The sequence below is a fragment of the Tachypleus tridentatus genome, chromosome 9, assembly GCF_004210375.1.
Source record: "Tachypleus tridentatus isolate NWPU-2018 chromosome 9, ASM421037v1, whole genome shotgun sequence".
NCBI classification, from domain to species: domain Eukaryota; kingdom Metazoa; phylum Arthropoda; class Merostomata; order Xiphosura; family Limulidae; genus Tachypleus; species Tachypleus tridentatus.
The window spans coordinates 159,784,075-159,805,205 of record NC_134833.1 but is presented as its reverse complement, the minus strand read 5'-3'; the positions used below and the strand labels follow the sequence as shown (position 1 = coordinate 159,805,205).

The 21,131-nt window shown below is 34.8% G+C and overlaps 1 protein-coding gene and 1 long non-coding RNA gene across 4 annotated transcripts in view; one reads left to right on the top strand and one right to left on the bottom strand.

Moving 5' to 3' along the window:
- Positions 1 to 9,465: 9,465 nt before the first annotated feature.
- Positions 9,466 to 21,131, top strand: part of LOC143226804 (C-1-tetrahydrofolate synthase, cytoplasmic-like) — a 49,783-nt gene continuing 38,117 nt past the window's right edge. For all 3 annotated transcript variants that reach the window (XR_013014743.1, XM_076458237.1, XM_076458236.1), the window contains exons 1-6: positions 9,466 to 9,667; positions 10,354 to 10,438; positions 11,037 to 11,150; positions 11,400 to 11,459; positions 17,760 to 17,836; positions 20,605 to 20,705. Coding sequence is in view for 2 of the 3 variants with exons in the window: in XM_076458237.1 (XP_076314352.1) it covers positions 9,564 to 9,667; positions 10,354 to 10,438; positions 11,037 to 11,150; positions 11,400 to 11,459; positions 17,760 to 17,836; positions 20,605 to 20,705 (541 nt within the window). In the remaining variant the exon portion in view is untranslated. The remainder of the gene's footprint in view (positions 9,668 to 10,353; positions 10,439 to 11,036; positions 11,151 to 11,399; positions 11,460 to 17,759; positions 17,837 to 20,604; positions 20,706 to 21,131) is intronic.
- LOC143226806 (uncharacterized) overlaps positions 18,782 to 21,131 on the bottom strand; it is a 95,826-nt gene continuing 93,476 nt past the window's right edge. The window contains exon 3 of the long non-coding RNA XR_013014752.1: positions 18,782 to 18,988. This is a non-coding gene — a long non-coding RNA (uncharacterized LOC143226806). The remainder of the gene's footprint in view (positions 18,989 to 21,131) is intronic.

The following is a 21,131-nucleotide window of genomic DNA, read 5'->3' as shown; positions in this document are numbered from 1 at the left end:
AGGCTTCACCAGTGCACTGTTTTTGTTGTTTTTGTGCCTAAATTCATACTGAGTCTACAAGTCTTCAGGTATATCCAATAGGTTTGTTTATTATGTGACTCAACAAGTTATAAACTACTCTCCTTATTCTTGATCAAATCTGTTGTTATTGCACATACTTGATGTTCTTCAAGAATTTGGTTTCACCTAAAAATACTATTAATGTATAGTTAAGATATAATTTAGTGCCTTGAAACCAGAGCTAATAGCCTGGTTTTTTTCAGTAAGTTAAAACATATATAAAATCCAATTCAATCTCTTTCGTATACATTGAATTTAAAATAGTATTTCCATGAAAAGAATGGTCCTCTCAAAATACATTTGGTTAGGAGGTAGAGGACTCATTTGTGGAGAGAGATGGTTGTATGGGTAAGGTATTGTGTGTAGAGAAAGTCCTATTTTGGTCATACGACTTGTGCTTGCTGATGCTGAATAGGTCATTGACATCAGTAAGTCTACAACCTCTGACTCGTGGAGACCCACCCGTGTCTGATCATGTAGCACCCTATAAGAATTGTTCTCTGTGACAGAGAAATACAGATGACATAACTAAGGTCAGCTGGAGTGATGGGAAACCTGGTACGTTTGAGATCATATTAGTTAGTCTATAGAATTCCTAGCAGAGCAAATCAGCATGGCTCTTATCAAGAACATTGTGACTAGTGAACAGAAAGCGTGTGTACTGATGGCATTGGATATATGGCAGTTGCAATTTTCTTTCTAGCAAGTTAGGCAGTGGTTATACACGTGAGAAGAACATAACCCATGGCTCGGGAAACCAAAGTGAATGGAGAGGACCATTGACAATGACAACTTAAGAAATAAGGTCGTATATGGCTGTATAGCAAATCACCATGAGTAACTAATTACCCTGTATCTCTATATCAGAGACTGGCTGCTTGCTATAGTATTAGAGTGCCAGCAAGAAGTTCCCAAGAAGATAAAAAAATCATGGATGCCTTCTACTGACACTGGTCAGGAAGAAGTATACACAGGACTCTTTGAGCTTAGCCAAACCATACCTTTGTCCTTTGAGGGAACTGCAAAAGAGGACCTGGATCAGCTGCCAAAAAAGAAGTAAACGGTCTTTACAAAACAAAAACAGACAGTGCTAGCTTGAGCAGTAGTCCAACTGACAAGGAATGAAGTTCCAATATTGATTTGTAATGATAGATGCTGAACTATCTAGCTTGAGACTAAAATTACCAGGGGTATGGCAAGCAAAGTGAAGGTGACCAATACTGGTGGTGACGCTAGGGTTGCACCTGTTGAGCCACAACGAAAAGTAAATACAGGCAATCTGACCCACTTGAGAATTTTGGTTGACAAATGCAGTGAAAGCAGCTCATTAACTTACTGAATGAATATTCCAATGTATTTGTGACATCAGATGCCCAATTACATCAATCAGTAACGATCAACACTATGTAAACACAGGTGGCATATGTTCTACAAAACAAAACATTAGAGCAACCTCTGTGGACCATTAGGAAGATCAAAACGCTAAATGCTGCTAATACAACAGGAGGGCATCACACAAACTTTGTAAAATGCTTGGTCATTTTTAATGATAACTGGCAGAAAAGGAAACAGCACTAACTTTCTGTAGGAATTTCCAATGGGAAAATTTGATAACTTGCATTGATACTTTCTCTTTACTTTAGACAGATCAATATCTGCATTTATTAAAAACCATTAATTTAGCACCTGAAATCTGATGTTTCGCTACTAGTACGTTAAGCTAGAAGGCAAGAGTAGACCTTAAAAGCGCCTTCAGTATGAAAAATGGCTTGTGTGAATTTGATGTCATGTTATTTAGTATGTGTAATGCCCCAGCAACTTTTCAAAAGCTCATTAATCTTACATCCAATAGGAGAGATGACTGGTCTATGTTGATGATGCTTTTGGTGTTTGACCACATTTTAAGGCAACATCTGAGAAACTGATAATATCATTCCATTGCTTAAGAATGGCAGGTCTGAATATGAAGCCTAGAAACATTTTGCTCATGTGAAAATAGGCAGAGTCCCTTCACAACATTTTTGAGAGAAATGGAGTCTCAATGAACTACTTAACATAGCCTCAGTGAGGTATTGGATCCATAGCCTCAGTGAGGTACTGGATCGATCCAGGATGAAACAGTTTAATCGGTTTTACGTCGTTCTTTGTTTTCCTATTCCTTCCTGCCAGCTTCTTATGGATACTGATGCTAGTGACAAAGGAAACGGAAAAATCATGATGGATACTTATGCTAGTGACAAAGGAAACAGAAAAATCATGATGGATACTGATGCTAGTGACAAAGGAAACAGAAAAATCATGATGGATACTGATGCTAGTGGCAAAGGAAACAGAAAAATCATGATGGATACTGATGCTAGTGGCAAAGGAAACAGAAAAGTCATGATGGATACTGATGCTAGTGACAAAGGAAACAGAAAAGTCATGATGGATACTGATGCTAGTGACAAAGGAAACAGAAAAGTCATGATGAATATTGATGCTAGTGACAAAGGAAACAGAAAAGTCATGATGGATACTGATGCTAGTGGTAAAGGAAACAGAAAAGTCATGATGGATACTGATGCTAGTGGCAAAGAAACAGAAAAGTCATAATGGATACTGATGCTAGTGGCAAAGGAAACAGAAAAGTCATGTCATAGTTATGGGAGGGAGTGAAATGTGTGACTTCGTAAACCAGTCATATGCTTAAAGCTCCAAAACGTAGTTATTGTATAATAAAGAAAGAACTGTCTACTATGACTGTCTTCATAGCACATCTGCCACTATTTCTACAGTTGTAGGTAAATCATCTAAGTAGGAATGCTTTGCTGAAATGGTAAATAAACTTTAAAAATCTAGAAGTGACGATAAGACATTGTATAACAGCATTCAAAAATATGACTTTGTTATAGCTCATCTTCTTGGCCCATAACATGGATTATATCACTGTATAGAGACCCTGCTCGTTTGTTGAGTGTTCCGATCCTTGATACCACATGGAAGTTAAAGCCACGTCTATATTAGCCATAGTAGCAATATAGCACGAACTAGATAACTCAACTGAAGGCTGGACACTTAGGTTAACGCCTGGGGAACTTCAGGAAAATGAAGGACATTGACCCAGCATGGGCAATCCTTGCTATCCATAAAGGGCAGTTTACCCAGCATTAGTTGATGAGTATAATATTAACGCATATAATATGCAAAATGCTTGGATCATTATGGATGCAAAAGGTGTTCTGTACCACTGCTACCAACCCAAGAAGGGGAACATCACTGTAGCTTCAGCTAGTCATCCTCAAAAAACTACAAGAAGAGGTTTGATCCTGAATTTAACACAATACAAAGACACCAAAATGTGATCCACACTTTTGTTAATATCCTTTGGATTTTTTCCTGACTATAAGCGAGTCAAAATGTTTAATAATAGTGTGAATGCTATATTGTGTGCCCACCTAAAGGTAAGGTGGCCATGAGAGAGTAATGTTCTACAGATAGTTGCTGGGTCTTCTTTGCACACAGTAGCCTTATATGTCGCTTTTTCATTCCCAGAGACTGTTTAAGGCCTTTGTTATATACTCGTGGTCATTGAATACATCATAAAGTTGGCCAAAGCATATCTACTGACTGATATGTTAGTGAAACTTGTGGATACATTAGTTGAGAACTGGGCAGCGTAGTTCAAAACAGTGTAGGAGATCACAAAGACTGTAGTGCGATGGTTTTGCAAAATGAACATCACAAACTTTCAAGCAGATACTTGCAAAGTATGATAAATTCAATATAACTGATTAGGTTGAACATCTGCCATACATGTTGATCACATAGAGAGCAACAGAACAGGGGTTGACAGGCTGTTTGCCAAACTCACTTATGTTCAGACGGGAAATGTTACAATTTATGGATGTAATGTATAGTCCTCCACCACGAGGAGGTATCTCCAAGTCTTCACTAATCGGCTGCAATTGACAAGAGTTGGTGTCCAACAGCATCTTGGAAAGACTGGTATGGTGATAGAAGAGGTATCATGACTGGACCTTCCAACACAATGACTGTATGTGGTTTTTGTACTGACAAAAGCATCTGAAGTCTGGTTGGATGGGTCTATTTTTAGTATTATGTCAAGTTAGACCCTTACAGAGATACAGCAGAAAAAGGGTTCACAAAAGCCCAAGGAACATGCCAATAAGCTACATTCATACATTACCCATGAGACCTTGGTGCACTGTCTGAGGAGGAAACCGATGAGGACCTGCTGGACAGAGAAGAGGAAGTGAACTGACCTGAGCCAGATTAGAAACTGCTACAAATGCAGGTTGCTTTTAGCTTACCAAACTCCAAACTATCTCAGCAGTAAGTATGGGGGCTTACACCATTAAAAACTCGGTTTTGTTATTTGTAGATGCCCACAATACAGATAACCTATGTGTACCTTTGTGGTGAACAACAATCAAATATCTGACCACTTGTCGGCATGCCAACTTTGAACTTCGCACAAGTATAAATGATATTGGTTGTTTAATCTCCAAACGATTCTCTGTTTTTTCAAGCTGTAGAGCAGAGTTAGAATGTGCATTACTTTGTGGAGTTTCTGTCTGACCTTCAAAGCGAGAATGATTATTAGGTTGAGTACCTGATGAATGAAAGGAGGGTGGTGGTCCTTGCTTTCTCAGATATTGAGTAGTAAGGACCCACAGAATGTATAGAGTAAATGTTGTGACCATTTTCTCAATTAAACACAGTTTTGATGATCGTGTATGATCAGTGGTTGAACGGTTGTTGCATCTTTTTACTTTCGGAGAGACGCGGTATAAATATTCTGATGTGAAGAGACATCTGATGTTTCAAGAAAGTCAAACATCTAGCTGAATGGTTAAGCCTTTGTAAAGTATGCCAGCCAGTGCTCACTTGGTATTAAACCAGTCTTCATAAAAAATATTCGAGTTCTGTAGTCAATAAAAGAGATTGGCTTTTTTTAATATGTGTTGGAGTATAGTAGTGACAACACGAATTATAATTTTATAAAATACGTTTTCATTCCACAGCTTTGGTTCTTCAAAATTTATATATTTCATGAACCTTAAAATACAAAATGGTTGTGTTTGACAGCAGTGCAGTCACTTTGACAAATAACCCAAATTTTATCAAATGTGTCTATTCAGAAGCCTAGCGTGTGGGTGTTTTCTTATAGCAAAGCCACATCGGGCTATCTGCTGAGCCCACCGAGGGCTATCTGTGCTAGCCGTCCCTAATTCAGCAGTGTAAGACTAGAGGGAAGGAAGCTAGTCATCACCACCCACTGCCAACTCTTGGGCTACTCTTTTACCAACGAATAGTAGGATTGACCGTAACATAATAACGCCCCCACGGCTGAAAGGGCGAGCATGTTTGGCGCGACGGGGATGCGAACCCGCGACCCTCAGATTACGAGTCGCACGCCTTAACACACTTGGCCATGCCAGGCCATCTTTGAATTTAGAATGCTAAAATTAAGGGTTTAAATCCCCTTGATGAACACGGCAGATAGCCTGATGCGACTTTCTTTTAAAACAAAATACACGCACACAGTTGTCTAAATAAAGATGTTTCAGCTAATGGGATTTACTCGATATGTCTAGAGCTTCTTTATTTGTTAAATTTTGCCCAGAGTTACTCAAGGGCTATCTGGGCTAGCAATCCTTAACACAGAAGTGACAGACAAAAAAGAAGGAATCTAATGAATACCACGCATCGCCAACTCTTGATCAGCTCTTTACCTAAGAATAATGGGATAAACTGTCATCTTGTAACGTCCCCGCGACTGAAAATGGGAACGTGTGAGGTGACTGGATTCAAACCCGCGATCCAAACCCCAGGCTCATATATTCTTAGGGTTAAAGTGCCACAACCTGTAGTTGTGTTTTACTCTGAACTTGACATACTGCTAGATGACAGGTGATTAATCTTTTTTCAACTCTCTGCCACCGTGGCACCTAGTGGGGTAACGCGGTACTTCTACCTTTTTATATGTTTCACATTGTAAAACGATCTTTCATTTAATAGACCGGTCACACATCATCACCCTTTGAGTCATAGGGGCATTAAAATCAATTCAGCTATTCAAGTGAAATAAATAATCTATTTTTTAAAATAGTAAAATAGTTTTATATTACAAAAACCCATAAACCTAATTCTTTGTAATGACTTAAATAAGTTGATAAAATTGCAGCCTACCATCAAGTTCACATCAAAACACCTGTTGTTCAAGCAATTCGTTAAATAAATCACGTCTTGATTTCGACTGCATTTATTACGTCCCATTCACCTGACGAGCCCCAGTAATGACCGAAAAAAACCACGTTGGCATATTATATTATTGTTTTACATTCACGCTCTAATTATTGGAAGATAGATGGAGTGATTGATTGACCGATTTATTGGAATGAACCACAAAACTATGGGTTATCTGTGCTCTGCCCACCACAGGTATCGAAACCCGGTTTCTCGCGGTGTGAATGAGCCACGAGGGAGTAGTTGGAGTGAGTGCGACTGGATGGTTTCCTTCCCCTACCGGTCAGAAGTTCAAAATTAGGGTCGGTGGCAAATAGACTAAGTAACTTAGATACAAACGAAAGAAATGCGTTTTTATAGAATCACTTACCAAACACTAATTTTCCGTCATTTTATATTTTTCATGTTTTTATTAATCATTTCACTTTAAAATAATTAAAGTATAGGGTTACAATGGGTTACAATAAATAATTCTGCTTTTATTATAAATATATGTATTTGAAACTCAATTTTCATTGCATTTGTTAGAGATTTAAACATAGCATGTAATAAATTGTCTTTGTTTGTATGTGGCTATCTACGTTTGCCTTACCTAATTTTTGTGTCATAGACTAAAAGAAGGACAGATGGTTAAGGCATTCGATTTATAATCTGAGGGTCGCGAGTTCGAATTCCCGTCGCACCAAACATGCTCGCCTTAGGGGCGTTATAATGTGACGGTGAATCTTACTATTCGTTGGTAAAAGAGCAGCCTAATTTAACAGTGTAAGACTAGAGGGAAGACAGCTAGTCATTACCACCAAGTGCTCACTGTTGGGCTACTTTTTTACCAACGAATAGTGAGATTGACCGTCACATTATAACGCCCCTATGGCTAAAAGGGCGAGCATGTTTGGTGCGACGGGGATTCGAACCCACGACCCTCACATTATGCGTCGAACACCTTATCTCACCTGGCCATGCCGGGCTAGTTGTTGAGATAATAAAAGATATCACAAAAAATTTTGGTAAAAACTAAAGAAGCTTAAAAGTATAGCGCCATCTTAAAATCCCAAAATGCATCGTCTTTCAGCCTATTATAATAACAATAATGTCACATTGGTAAAAGAAAGTGTGTGGGGGTGAAGGTAGGGTTGTTTTATTTTATGCTGGCTTTCTCTCGCATTTTGTTTCAACAGAAACACACACACAAAAATTTGAACATCAGTTTGGGTTAAGCCTAACAAAGCAATACTATTTACTTGTTTTAAAACATTAATGGTGAATTATTTGGTTTTACTAACATATAAAAAGACAGTATTTAATTATTTTACAATACGCTGAACTTCGTCGAACACCAGACGTCATCTGACAATGCACGGAAACGTTTTTTTTCTATGTTTAGGTAAACAGCGCGGCCAATGACCGATGACCTAATTGTACCATATGGTTGGGCAACAATGGCTATTTTGTTTTATCTTTTAAAGGAAAAATTGCCCTGTCTCAGTATATCGTAAACCCTAATCTTATTACTGCTCAACATTGTTAAAAATTTAAAGAGGAATACAATTTAAAAAAGTTTAGTGTTATTAACGTAAGAATGTGTTAATTAATCGCATCTTTGAAAATTATTTTGTAGGTACAATAATAAAATGTTCGTTTAATTCAACTTGTAACAGTTATTGCTTGGTTAAATCTTGGAAAGGTGAGAAAATATTTTCATCGAAAAATAAATAATTTTTGCCTTCTAATAAATAATTTTATCCATATAAAATGATTGTACACAATTCGAAACTAAAACAAAATAAAAAGTTTTAAAACCTATCTCGAGATGGCAGTAGCTTTACTTTCTTATGAATATGCGCGGAAAAGCTAAATCTCAAACTTGTGAAAATTGTATGAAAGTCGAAATAATGATGAAGAAGTTTGATCAATAACATGTTTAACAGCACCAAATAAATTAGATTAAAGAACAAAGTACTATATGGATAATTGTTGTCACTGTTACAAATGTTGCTGAACTCAAAGCACTTGTTTTAGAGACAAGTGTGTCTGCTGCTCTTTTTTAATAATATTAACAGTTGGATACTAGTACATACGTCAAGTGTAAAAGAATGTTAGTAAGTCATAGGAATAGTATATATATATATATATATATCGTTACAGTATTTTTGGATGTTTTGCCCAACTACGGAAATTCCTTACGTTTAGGCCCAGCATGGCCAGGTAGATAAGCACTCGATTCGTAATCTTCGGGTCGCGGGTTCGAATCCCCTGTCACACCAAACATGCTCGCCCTTTCAGCCGTGAGGGGCATTATAATGTTACGGTCAATTCCACTATTCGTTGGTAACAGAGTAGCCCAAGAGTTGACGATGGGTGGTGATGACAAGCTACTTTCCCTCTAGTTTTAAACTGCAAAATTAGGGACAGCTAGTGCAGATAGTTTTCGTGTAACTTTGCGCAAAATTCAAAACAAACAAACCTTACTTTTATATATATAAAAGCACAGAGTATGCGCAACTGTCAAAGCGGTTAGTGATTCCGTCTTGTGAATCCGGGAGTTCATGTTTCAAGTCTCGTTGACACAGAAATGTGCACTATAATTTGGTTTCATTGATGTGGTATAAGTGTTACATGTCATCATTCAGCCAGATAAGAATAGTCCATGAAACAAGTGACGGTGGGTGCAGTTTATTAGCTGCCTTTTCTTTAGTTTATCTGTTAAAAATTAGAAACGGGTATACGGAGATAACTATCCGTATACAAACAAATAATACCAGGTTCCTCTCCTGCATTACCTCTGTAACTGAGATTATATCAGTGGAATTACTACTGTAACAACGGATATACTAAAAATATATTATTATGCAATTTTATTAATAACTGAAAGAAAAATCATTTTTAAAGTGTATTTGAAATTGCGACCTTCGTTTTTGATCACTTATCAATTGATATTACTGAATACAATATCTAAAAATGGAAAATACGCTGAACAAGTATTGTATTGATGTAACTAACGTGTTACATCGTAGTTTAACCTTGGCAAGAATAGATAAAAAACATATTGGCAAGTTCCCCCCCCCCTCCTTTCAATAACCCCCTCTCTCTTCTCCGCCCAGTTTACAGATTAGCCAATGAAATGATAGAATGTAGAGCAGTAGCGAACGAGTTCGTGAGCACGAGGTTTAATCTGAGGTGGTCTACGTGGAAGTGAACGTGGAAATTCAGTTTTAAAGTTGTTATTGTTGAACTTTAAATTTATTCGAAAAATGCAAGCGTTACGCATTTTTGTTGGATTGCAGTTGAAACCTTTTAACAAAACTAAACTTTTAACTCCCACACGATTTTCTTGGCGAAACCAAAGCGTGAGTAGGTAAGTTGGAATATACGTGTACTTGACATGCTGTTCATCGAACTTTAAACACCCGGCGCTAGGCGTCGTGTTATACTGTAAAGTATTATATTGTAATTGTATATTGATATCCTACATGTGTCCTAAGCTACACAAAAATTAAAATTATAATTTTTAACTCTGTTTCTGATTATGATAGCCCAGAGAAATGAGTAAACAAGTTTAATATAATATATTTTAAAATAATGTTGCCATATTTTTTAACTATAAATTTAAAAATATATCATAATAATATATTATTTCTCATTGAGTTAACTATAGAATCGGATGTTTTCCTTGATTTATTACTCTAAAAATAAAAAAACTCTCACAATAATTGTTTTTTTTTATTGAGCTAACTGTATAATTAGTTTATACCCAAACAGTGAACGGAATTTCTCCGTAGCGTAGATACTTGCAAAGTTAAAACAAGGCCAGTCTTTTGTTTGTATATTTTAATGTTTTGCTTTACGAAAAATAAATATTACAATTTGTTTCGTTCATTACTCTATACTTTATTCAGCACTTGCATGACGTGAAATTTTAGTGATATATATATATATATATATATATATGTGTATGTGTGTGTATGTGTATACACATACACTGAAATCCTCCTTTTTTATCTACAAATCTGTATCGTTTTCTTTCTTTTTTCACGTCTTCAGTGAAATCAGAAATCAACTGGCAAATGAAGTTAAAGAACTGAAACAGAAATATCCAGACTTTAAGCCTACTCTTGCAATTGTTCAGGTGAATTTTTCATTCGTGTATAAATCTAAAATTAAACCCACGCGCATAATATTTTCAAAAACTCATTAAGAATCTTCTTTTCTTTTTTATTAAATATTTTCTAATTTTTGCGTAACTACATAGGTAAAAAGCAAAATAAAGTGCTTTTACTATATAGTCACTAGGTGTCCGAATTAGTACTTATGACTTGCGGTTGTTAGTTTGTTTTTTATTATATATTTTCTATCAACATAAATAGTTTCAGATGTGTTTTGAATTTAACCATTTGAGAATTATCAAGTGATAAATACATTTAAACAAAACAAGAGGCAAATTTCTTCCAATGGAAACAAACAAAACTTTTAATTTATTAGTTGATATTCACAAAAATATGATTTTAAATCCGTTTAATTAGTTTTGTATTTTTTCATGAACCATTACCTTGCCTTTTTTAGTTCTGAGACATTATTTATGGTGAATATTTTACTCGTTATTTTAACCCAGCTAATTAGTAGCTCATTTTTATTAAAATATATGTGATAGTTTCGCTTTTCAAAGTAGAACATGTTAAAAATGTGAAATAAGAAAAAAAGATACCTGTTTGATCTGTTGTTTTAAGGTTGGAGGACGTGAAGATTCCAATGTTTATATTAGAATGAAAATCAAAGCGGCCGCTGAAGTAGGAGTTGAAGCGACTCATTATAAATTTCCACGATCTATTTCCCAGGGTGAAGTATGTAAAATACACTTGTAGGATAGTTTTTAAAATATTTTTTTAAATTTTTGTTTGTGCCAGACTTTTAAGTTTCATAAACAAACAAGCATCTTGTGGATTGTTAAGTTGGTTTTGTTTATCAAGTGAATGAAACACAAAAAGTTCATAATAAGCATTGTTTTTAAAAATTATAGCAGTCAAATGAAAAAGTATCAAAATCACATAATGTGATTTATTTTTACAGCGCAATTTTGTATTTTGTTTCAGTTGGTGGATAATGTACGAAAATTGAATGAAAATCCAAATATCCATGGAGTTATTGTACAGGTAATTTGCTTTTTCTGTTCACAAAGAAACTTTACATATAATTTTACTTCTCGGTGGTTAGCCTAACATAGACCAGTTTGAAACCTGTACTGTTTGAACGTCAGAAACATAAAAATCGTTGTTCAAACGAAACTGGAATACTTTATAGATTTAAGAATACAATTTTAATTTTGTAACGTTTACTTTTTCTTGTGTTTTAAACCAGTTTTATCGTTATTTTGGCTTTATTCAGTTTTGTTCCAGTTAATTTTACAGATATTAAAGGAGAGAAAGGAATATTTTGGTCTATGTAGGCTGTTTTATGCACTAAATTAAGCTAAAACATGAGAAAAAATCTAAGAAACCTCAAAGTTAGTACTTATTATTCAAATATTTATAAAACTTTCTCATATGATCTCTTAAAATAACTATATCCACTAGAGGCCAACCACCCTGTCTTAGCTGAGGATAACATTTTCCCTGCCAAATTTTACACTTGTGTCTTCTAGTATTACCATCCTTAACATTAAATATAAATACAAGATGATGCATCAACACTATGAATTTACTTAATAGAACCCCCTCCTCTAACACTTCGTTTTGAAGAGAAAACAAGTTCAAAGATCTTAACCTATCCTCATATGGTAACCTTACCATCCCAGGTATCATCGTAATACTTTGCATTTAACACTTCAGTGTCCTTTCTGAATTAAGGAGCTGAAGACCAAACACAATACTCCAAGTATGACCAAACTAATGGCATAATAATTTCTTTAGACATGTATTCAATATTTGTGTAGATACAGCCTACCACTAGCAACAGTCCATTGCTTGGTTGGTTTAAGATACTAATTAAAGAGTAAACTAATATATTTTTTCTTTCTTAATAGTGTTAAGGTTATTCCTATCTTAGTTATACTTGTATTTCAAATATTGGTATCCTACATACAACACTTCTCATTTATTGTAATTAAAAGCCATTTGCCAATTATTTGTCCATCTTTCCAAATAATTCAATCCTTTTTAAAGGTAGTATCATCATCCATACAGACAGCAACACTTAAAACTTTATTAATGCCATCAGCAGACTTAAATGGTGTACTGACCATTTCTTCATTTGTTCCATTGATGTAAATCAAAAAGAGCAGTGGTCCTAATACTGAGCCATGAGATACCCCAATCATAATATTACCCCAGTGTGATTGAACTACATCCATAACAACCTTTCATCTTCCCAGTTTTCTATCCAGCGAATCAACCTATCCCCAAAAACATTTTATGTGGCATCTTGTCAAATGCTTCCTGAAAATCATTACACACACAAAAGCAGTAACCTCTTCAAACAATCGGTAAAACAAGACTTCCTCCTATTAAAACCATGCTGACTATCCGATGTGATTTTAAATTTTGTCAAATGACTTTGCAAGTCACCTTTTAGCAGATTTTCAAAAATGTTCCCACCACTTATATAAGGTTTATTAGACTATGATTAGTGGGACATTTTTTATCACTTCCTTTAAAAATAAGAGTAGCATTAGCCAACTTCCAGTCTTCTAGTTCATGTATTTAATCTCTTTCAAAACCCTTATGTAAATATTATCTAACCCACTTGCATTATCATTCTTCAAACTTTCCAGTTGTTTCTCAGTAAGCTAAAAGTGAATGTGGTATTTTCTTTCAACTTTGTTTCCATACAGCTGTGTAAAGTCTTTCCTTTAGATTTGGGGAGGTCAGATCCTTTATTTTGTATTTGACTTTTGTGGACTTAATTTTTCCACCTTTACTTTCACTCACAACCCTTGTATGCTATCTTTTTTTTCTGTTCAACTTGTTTCCAAGGCAGTCTTCCATTACACTGAAATGTTCTCATCAGATACTCTTTTTCTTATCTTCTCACTTTGGTGCATTTATCTTCATTCATCATCTTCCTTCCCTGCATACTGATTTCATCTGGTAGCTAAGTAGAAACATCCATGGAAGATGCTCCACTTCTTTCTCCTCATTTGGATCTCCATCCTTTTACAAAAGATGATAAGGTAAGTCAACTCTGTAGAGAGTTTGGATCAATGGTCCCAAGATGAATCAACCCTTCATTATCAGTTTCTTAAAATCTTGATAGTTTGTTCAGATTTTGATCATCTGCTTATGGCTTTGTACAGCTATTTAGTTTTAGTTATGATTGATATGAACAACTAAATTGTGGTTTCCTATATCCATCACTAGGAGGCACTCATTCTCACATCACTTTCCATTCCCTCAATCTCTTTTTTTTTTAGGCTTATTCTCTAAAAATCTGAGTGGTAGCTTGTCATAGTCTGAGTTGTCCTAAAGCTTCTTCCAGATTGTCTTCTGGGCCTGACATTGCTTTTTCCTCTATCCTCAGATTTGCCAGTGGCTTTGCCTCCATTTGGACATTCCTCTCAACATTGCCTTTGCCACTTACAACATTGAGCTTTTTGGTGTCCACTATTATGCATCCATTGGCTCTGAATGCATTCATTCAGGGTAGGTCTATGCTTACCCCTATTCATTTCCTCACTTGTATTCTCTCCCTCAATGGGACACTTCTTGTGGCTATCTATTGGCTAGCTCAAACATGGTTTCCTTCATTGAGTCATCTTTGTCTCACACTTTTCTTCCTCTTTATTGTTTTCTTCATCATCCTCATTCCTCCCTCTTCCAGCCAGCTGTGTCAATCTCTGCACTATTTTTATTTCCCCTTCCTTCCCTTCCTCTCTCTCCAAATTCATCATATTGCTTTTTGACCATTGTTGATTACCAGGTTACTTTCTCTAATATTTTCTGGTTTTTCCATTACCATTGAGTTTCTCTTTCCCAGTCTTCATTATGCTCTTCCATTTTTCACCATCTTTGACTAGTCATCCTTCTGTCATTCTTACTTGGAACCTGAATGTTATTTTTCATCTCCTTCCCCTTCCTCCATTTGAATTCTTAGTCTCCTGTTCTTTGAAGTATATTTCATACTTTTTTTAACCTATTGTTATTGACATTGTGTATGCTTTTGACTTATTTCTCTGTACACTCTTTTTCCATTGATTCTATTACTTCTACTAGCCTGACCACACTTTTCTTCTTAAAAACATCTTCTTCACATGTAGGTGAGAGCAAGTTCATTCCTATATCTCTTTTGTCTATTTCTCATCCTTAATTTCTCTCTAATTTTTATTACCTACTCTGCACAACCTGTTGTTATATGGCTCATGCTGTCCCCCTTTATGGTTCCTGTTCTCATCTTTTCACTTCTTGGAACCTACATCCACTCATGATTTTTCTCTCACCATCCTTCCCAGACAGCTTCATCGACTCATCTATTTAGCATATTCTTCTTTGGATGGGGATGCTTGTTATCACTTCCAGATTTTGTCACATTCAACCTGGTACCTTACACTCTCCTTCATTATTCACTTCTGTCTTCAAAAGGAAATTATTCAGGCTGGTTTTTGAACAACCTCTTGCACTTTTGTCACACAATATCTCCATCATCTGGCCATTTCTTCTTTATTGGACTATGAGCTGCCTCTAGTTGCCATTCTGCACATCTCTTACTGGCTGTGACTGTGAAAATTGTCCATCCCTTTCTGGTCAGTGGCAAATGGTGTCTTCCAGAATATACTTATTTTAAATTGTTACAGAGTAGGACCGTTAAGTTCTGATATGGGACTAGTTTGTGAGACAAGGTGTTTCACAAGACCACTAGACATCTTCATGATGCTCATTCTCTCAAATAAAGCTGGATCTAGACTGTACCTACTTGTGGACTACCTGGTTTTTAACTGGAATTTACCCACCACAGAAAGAACAATTCACCCTAGCTGCACTCTATAAATATCACTTCTGTGAACTTGATGCAAGTTCTGAACTGTACCCTGATGTCATCTTTAAAGACTGTACTCCCATCCTAACATTTTGCTTATCTTTAATATATTTGAAGAAATCCTTAGTGTATTTTTACATTTTGAGCCAACTTTATTTTGTGTAATTTTTTTTTATCTCCTAATTGTCCAGTTTGGCCAACACTCTTCATCTTCTGTGATCCTTCAAATTTCCCATCATTACAGTGAATTTAAACTTTTTATAATGTTTTTATTAAAGTTTATTGTTTATATCCTTGGGAGTTATTCTGGCATTTTACTTGCAGCCTTACCCCATCTTTTGTTGTCTATCTTGATTTTAAAAAGAAATCCACATTTGATCAGTTATCTTCAACTAATACAGTGCCCAATTCACAGCATACAGTTCTTGTCTCATCTTTTCAAATTGAAATTTGCTGTTTCGACATTTGTAACCAAACTATTATTCCCAATCTCCATATGCAGCAAAACATTGTACCTAATACAGCAATGACCACTTGTACCCACATGCTCCACAGTTTCTACTCTCTCCAGTATTTCTATATCAGAAGCTAGCAATAAATCTAAAATACCATTATTTCTAGTAGATTTCTTGACTAATTGGTAAAGAAAGCTGTCTTGGAACAGTTTTTAAAATCCTGCCTCCCTGCTGATTTGGCTCTGACATTTACTAGTATGTCCATCTGTAATTAAAATATCTTATAATTAATTATAACATTGTTAAGAGTTGAATTATTTGTATTCATGTTAAATTTCTCATTAATTTCTTCACTTACACCTTTTACTCCATAAAAGAAATTCTGACTGAAAGTGCCTCTGCCTTTATGGCCACTAATAGACACCATAACATATTCAACCTTATCATTTTTAGCTTTGGTGTCCTCAACTTGAACAGGCTGTAACTCAGGTTTTATATATCTACCACTCCCTGTCTATTTAATACTGTATCTCTATTAAACAACATATATAATCTTGTATTTCAAGAACTTGCTTTTGTCATGAATGTCTACATTTAGTTTCAGTTATTCATATTATATCATAATTCTGTGTTCTCATCAATGCTCTAGTGTCATCCATTCTATTTTTATACTTCTAGAAATACAATAATAGCAACATACAATAAAAACTACCTTTGTACCTTGTTCTCACACCACACCCTTCTATACATCTTATTTTATCTCCATTACCTTGGCCCTAATCCTAGTTTGCCTTTCAGCTGAGTTAATAGCCCTTACAAACAAGCCAGTCCCTACTCTATTGAAATGTAAACCATCCATTCCGAAAAACTTATTTTTCCCATTGAACTGGTCCTGTCAATCCAACCAGTTAACCTGCCATTTCTCTAATCCCTGTCTTCAACTCTAATGGTCCCCTGCTAGTACAGCAGTAAGTGTATGGATTTACAACACAAAAAATCAGGGGTTCGATCCTCCTTGGTGAACTCATCAGATAGCCTGATGTGGCCTTGCTATATGAAAAAAAACACAACCCTAGTGACCTACTTATAATTTAATCACCACAGTATCCTTGATAAAACTAAGTTATTATGGCATCTTTCTTTGAACACCTTTCTTATTGCCTACACTTAACACTTAGCTCCTCTGATGTACTCTTTTTCTGCCTTATTAGTCAGTGTATGCACTTCAAAGACTGTATCACTACTATCACCCTTTACTCTATCACTTGTTCTGTAAGTTATGTCCTCCACCTCTGTCCTCGGAAAGTATAATCTAACCTTTTCCCCCAACTTATCCCACAGGTTAACCTATGCTGTATTAAATATTCTTCTGTAATAATAAAATCCTTATATTTTTATTCCCTATTTGTTATCCTTCTAAACAAACCAAAAGACTGAAATATGTTTTAACCAAAGTCTGTTCTTCACAGTTAAATCTACCACAACTAGCCATGTTACTGCTTCCAATCTCTCAAAAGTTGTCACTGACTCCTGTACTCTTTGCACTTAAAAGCTTGATTCCCTCTAAATCCTATTTCCACTTCCTACAGTTTATTCTTTATATCACTTTAACTGTATTTAAAACAGCTTTTAATTCAGTGTACAAGTTATTTGTACAAATTGTACAACTTTAATCTCTGATTTAAATGTGCCTGTCAGCCCTGAATTCCAAGATAAAATGGCTGTTTACACCTAACAAACTTTGAATGCTTAGCACTTGCACCACTCTTACCAGTTGTGGCCTTGGAATAAATAATCGACTCTGGATACAAGTGGCTTCTTGACAACATTGTTAAATCTAATGCTAAATGTGTAATGGTTATGTTTTGTTGTTGTTTTTATTTATTGACTGTTTAAAATTGAGTAGAAAATTTTTGATTCACTTTAAATAGTAGGGTTTTCATGTGATAAACGTAGAATGGTGATTTGTTTCTCTCTGACAGTACAATTTTAGTAATTGTTAGATTTTGTAACGTTGTTATTTAATTACAGCTACCTCTAGAATGTGATCAGCCCATTGATTCAAACTTAATAACTAACACAGTTTCACCTCATAAGGATGTGGATGGGTAAGTTCTTTGAATTCTATCTCAGTTACTGGTTCCACTCGTTAGATTCAGTAATCTAAACATGGCACTTTGAGTTTGTGATATATTATGTACCAATTGGTATCATATTTAAGAGGGCTAGCCATCATGTTGTTGATAATGTTATGAACATTTTCCAACTAATGCAATAATTTTAATAAAATCCAAAAACAGCAAACACCCAAAATCCTCTAAATGATATTATAATGACAAAGGCCTGAATTTGAACCACGAACCACGTATAGCAGTCCTCAAGTTTAAAGTAGAATCGATTAATTAACTTTAGTGTATGGTAAACGTTTTTTGTAAACTGGAGTCAACAGCAAACTTGATAAACATGTTTCATTTCAGTGCTGTTGTACATGGAAAATTCTTCAGAAAACAGTTCTTTGAAATGTACATTCAGAAGCATTACATGTTCACTGCATAATTAGAACAACAAATTTCCACATACCACTCTAGCTGTATAATGTTAAATCCCATAAGAGCAGAAACATGAAATTAAGGTCACAATATAGGATGAGTGAACACATACACTGTAATGTCAACAGCTTTGGTCTTGCATGACAGCTGAGCAAGTGATGAAGTTATCTGTTGGCAGTGTTCTGACATGCTTAAAGAATAGTAGATAACCAGAGAAGTGTGTTTGAAAGTGTCCTCAACTGACCATTAGTTGCTTTATGCAAACAGTCCTTTTAAAGTTGTCATACACGGTGCACTGTGTGTGTGTGTTATGTTAAGAAAGGTATAATTTTATTATACTCTGGTTCCCCCCCCAAAATGTTAAACATTTTTGAGAGTGAGAAAGGCAGACCTGTATTAGAGTTGAATAGATATTTATTTGTTAAAGTTTAACAGGTGCACAAAAAAGTTTATTGGAAAATGGAATTTTTTTTTTAAATGCAAAGGTTGTGTGGTGTGATAACAATTGTTGGAAACATCAGTCGAAAGTGTCGTCATAAATGCAGTTATTCTGGCAACAGCACTGGTAGTGAAGCTAAGAACGTATTGCACAGCACATGACATGATGCACCACATTAAGTTGTCTCATATGCAGCCTTTGGACTTTAGTTAAGTTGAGGTGGCTCTTTGCAAAATTTTCTGGAAACCATCCACACACATGGAAGCTCATTTCTGTAATGAAGAGGGAACAAATATGAAACAAGCCACAAGTTTAGCAGTTTTGAGTAATTAAGAATCTATTGATTGGAAAGAATAACATGACTGTAGAGAGGGATTTATAAGATTTGTTGGTGCATTTCAGTCAACAAATAATTATTACATTTTTTAACATTGTAATATCATGATGTAAGAATACTTTCTGTTTTGATTAAATACCCCATTCTTTACATGCTGTTGTTAGTTGTATGTTAAGTAACATTGGACCATTTCACTTCATCATTGTGTTTAGGTTATGACAGGAACTTTATGGAAGACTTGATGTGTAATATAACCACCTCCTGTACTTGGTTTATAACCCTTACAATCATAAGATAATGATCAAAATTGTTATTGTTTGTTGATATGAAAGTTTCTTAGCCACAAGTAATAAAACAATTTAAAAAATAAAGTGTAATATATAAACAACAATCCCCAAAGGTAGAGAAATAGAGAAATAAAGTTGGTTTTTGTGTGATCGTCCCTTAGATAAATACCAACATAAGCAGCTGATTACCTATAAGAAAAATGTTTTATATACAACTGTGTTAATTCTTTTTATATGTATAAATTCAGGTTTGGATAAAAACATTTAAACTGAATAACTCTTATAATAGATAATTGCCATATCCTTGTATCATTCACTCAGTGGTTACTCATGTAGAGATTCTTGTATGATTTTTGTTTACTTATCCCTATCTTGTCTCGGTACTTTTTGTCATTACCATCCTTACGTCATGTTAATTTTTCAATTTTTTTCCAAAATTACTTCTTTGTTATTTTTATGAATGATGGTCATTCTGAAGGCAACAGTGTTAGCCTTGTGTAATAACTAGTCTGGATAGACATCATCTGTTGAAGTTTCAAAGTGCAATACTGCTTTTGCACTCTCTCCAAGTTAAAGTACAACATTTTGGTGTGCAAATCATTGCAACAATTTCAAGTATTGGTGAGCTAACCTTTGTAGCACCAGAATTAGAATAATCAACAAAATGTTTGGCTGCTAAACTAAAGTTCATAATATCCAACATAGGTTTTTATTAGCTATTTATAAAAGTCTCTCTCTTTATAAAGTCTCTTACGTTGTTATAAGAGATTTTAAGACTAGGATGAACAATGTATAATATGCAATGGCCACTTTTTATTCCCAGCCCATCCGTACATACTAAATATAGCCATACTTAGTGATAATGAGAAACTGTTTGTGCAGTTTCAGTTCTTATATATAATTTTAATTAGACTGTTCCCATTGACTAATGATTTTCACAATTAGTTTTCAATAACTGTTGAACTTTATAACTAAGTGGATGCACATAACTGTTGTTTTAGTTTTAAAACAGTGTTGAGGTTTGTATTATCCAATATTCTGTTAACTAGTATAGCTTATAATACAATAAACTATCCAGGTCATCATAAAGTAATTTTTATGATTCATTAAAAGACAAATTAATTTGAATACAATACTGTTGAGTATTATTAATGTTAGAGAAGTAATTGTTTGTATTTAAATCACCATTTAATGTATTTAAACTTATGTATTTGGTGGTTAATTTAAAGTTTTTTTAAAAATAAAGTGTTTTGTGTTTATATAGAATTCATGATGAAAATGCAGGGAAGCTTAGTCATGGACAGTTGGAAGGGTTTTTCTTACCCTGCACACCCTGGGGATGTATGGAACTGATCAAACGCACAGGTGTGAAAAGGGCTTGTTTCACAGTTCAGCTGTTTTTATGTTTGTTTGTTTGAACTATTCATAAACTTTACTTCCACTTCTGGGTCCTTGTAGTATGGTTAAGCTGCTCTAAGTTAACACTACAGTTTAATTAATAGGCTTAGCATACCTTTAGTGTGCATCTCAATATCTATATGTATTTTTGTTTTACATATCCACTATTCTGGGATTATTAACTGCTGTTCAAGTGAACTATGTGTTTGAAAGTCCAAATTATTGTCTTAGCATGTATTCATATTAACTTCCGACAAGAGCAAGCTCCCTTCTTAGAACAAAACCAAAACCCATCTTTGCAATGAGTTAATCTATTGATATATACTTTTCATACTTATAAATATTTGAATTCATTGTTTCACCAGTTATACATATTGTTGCTGTTAAAAGTAT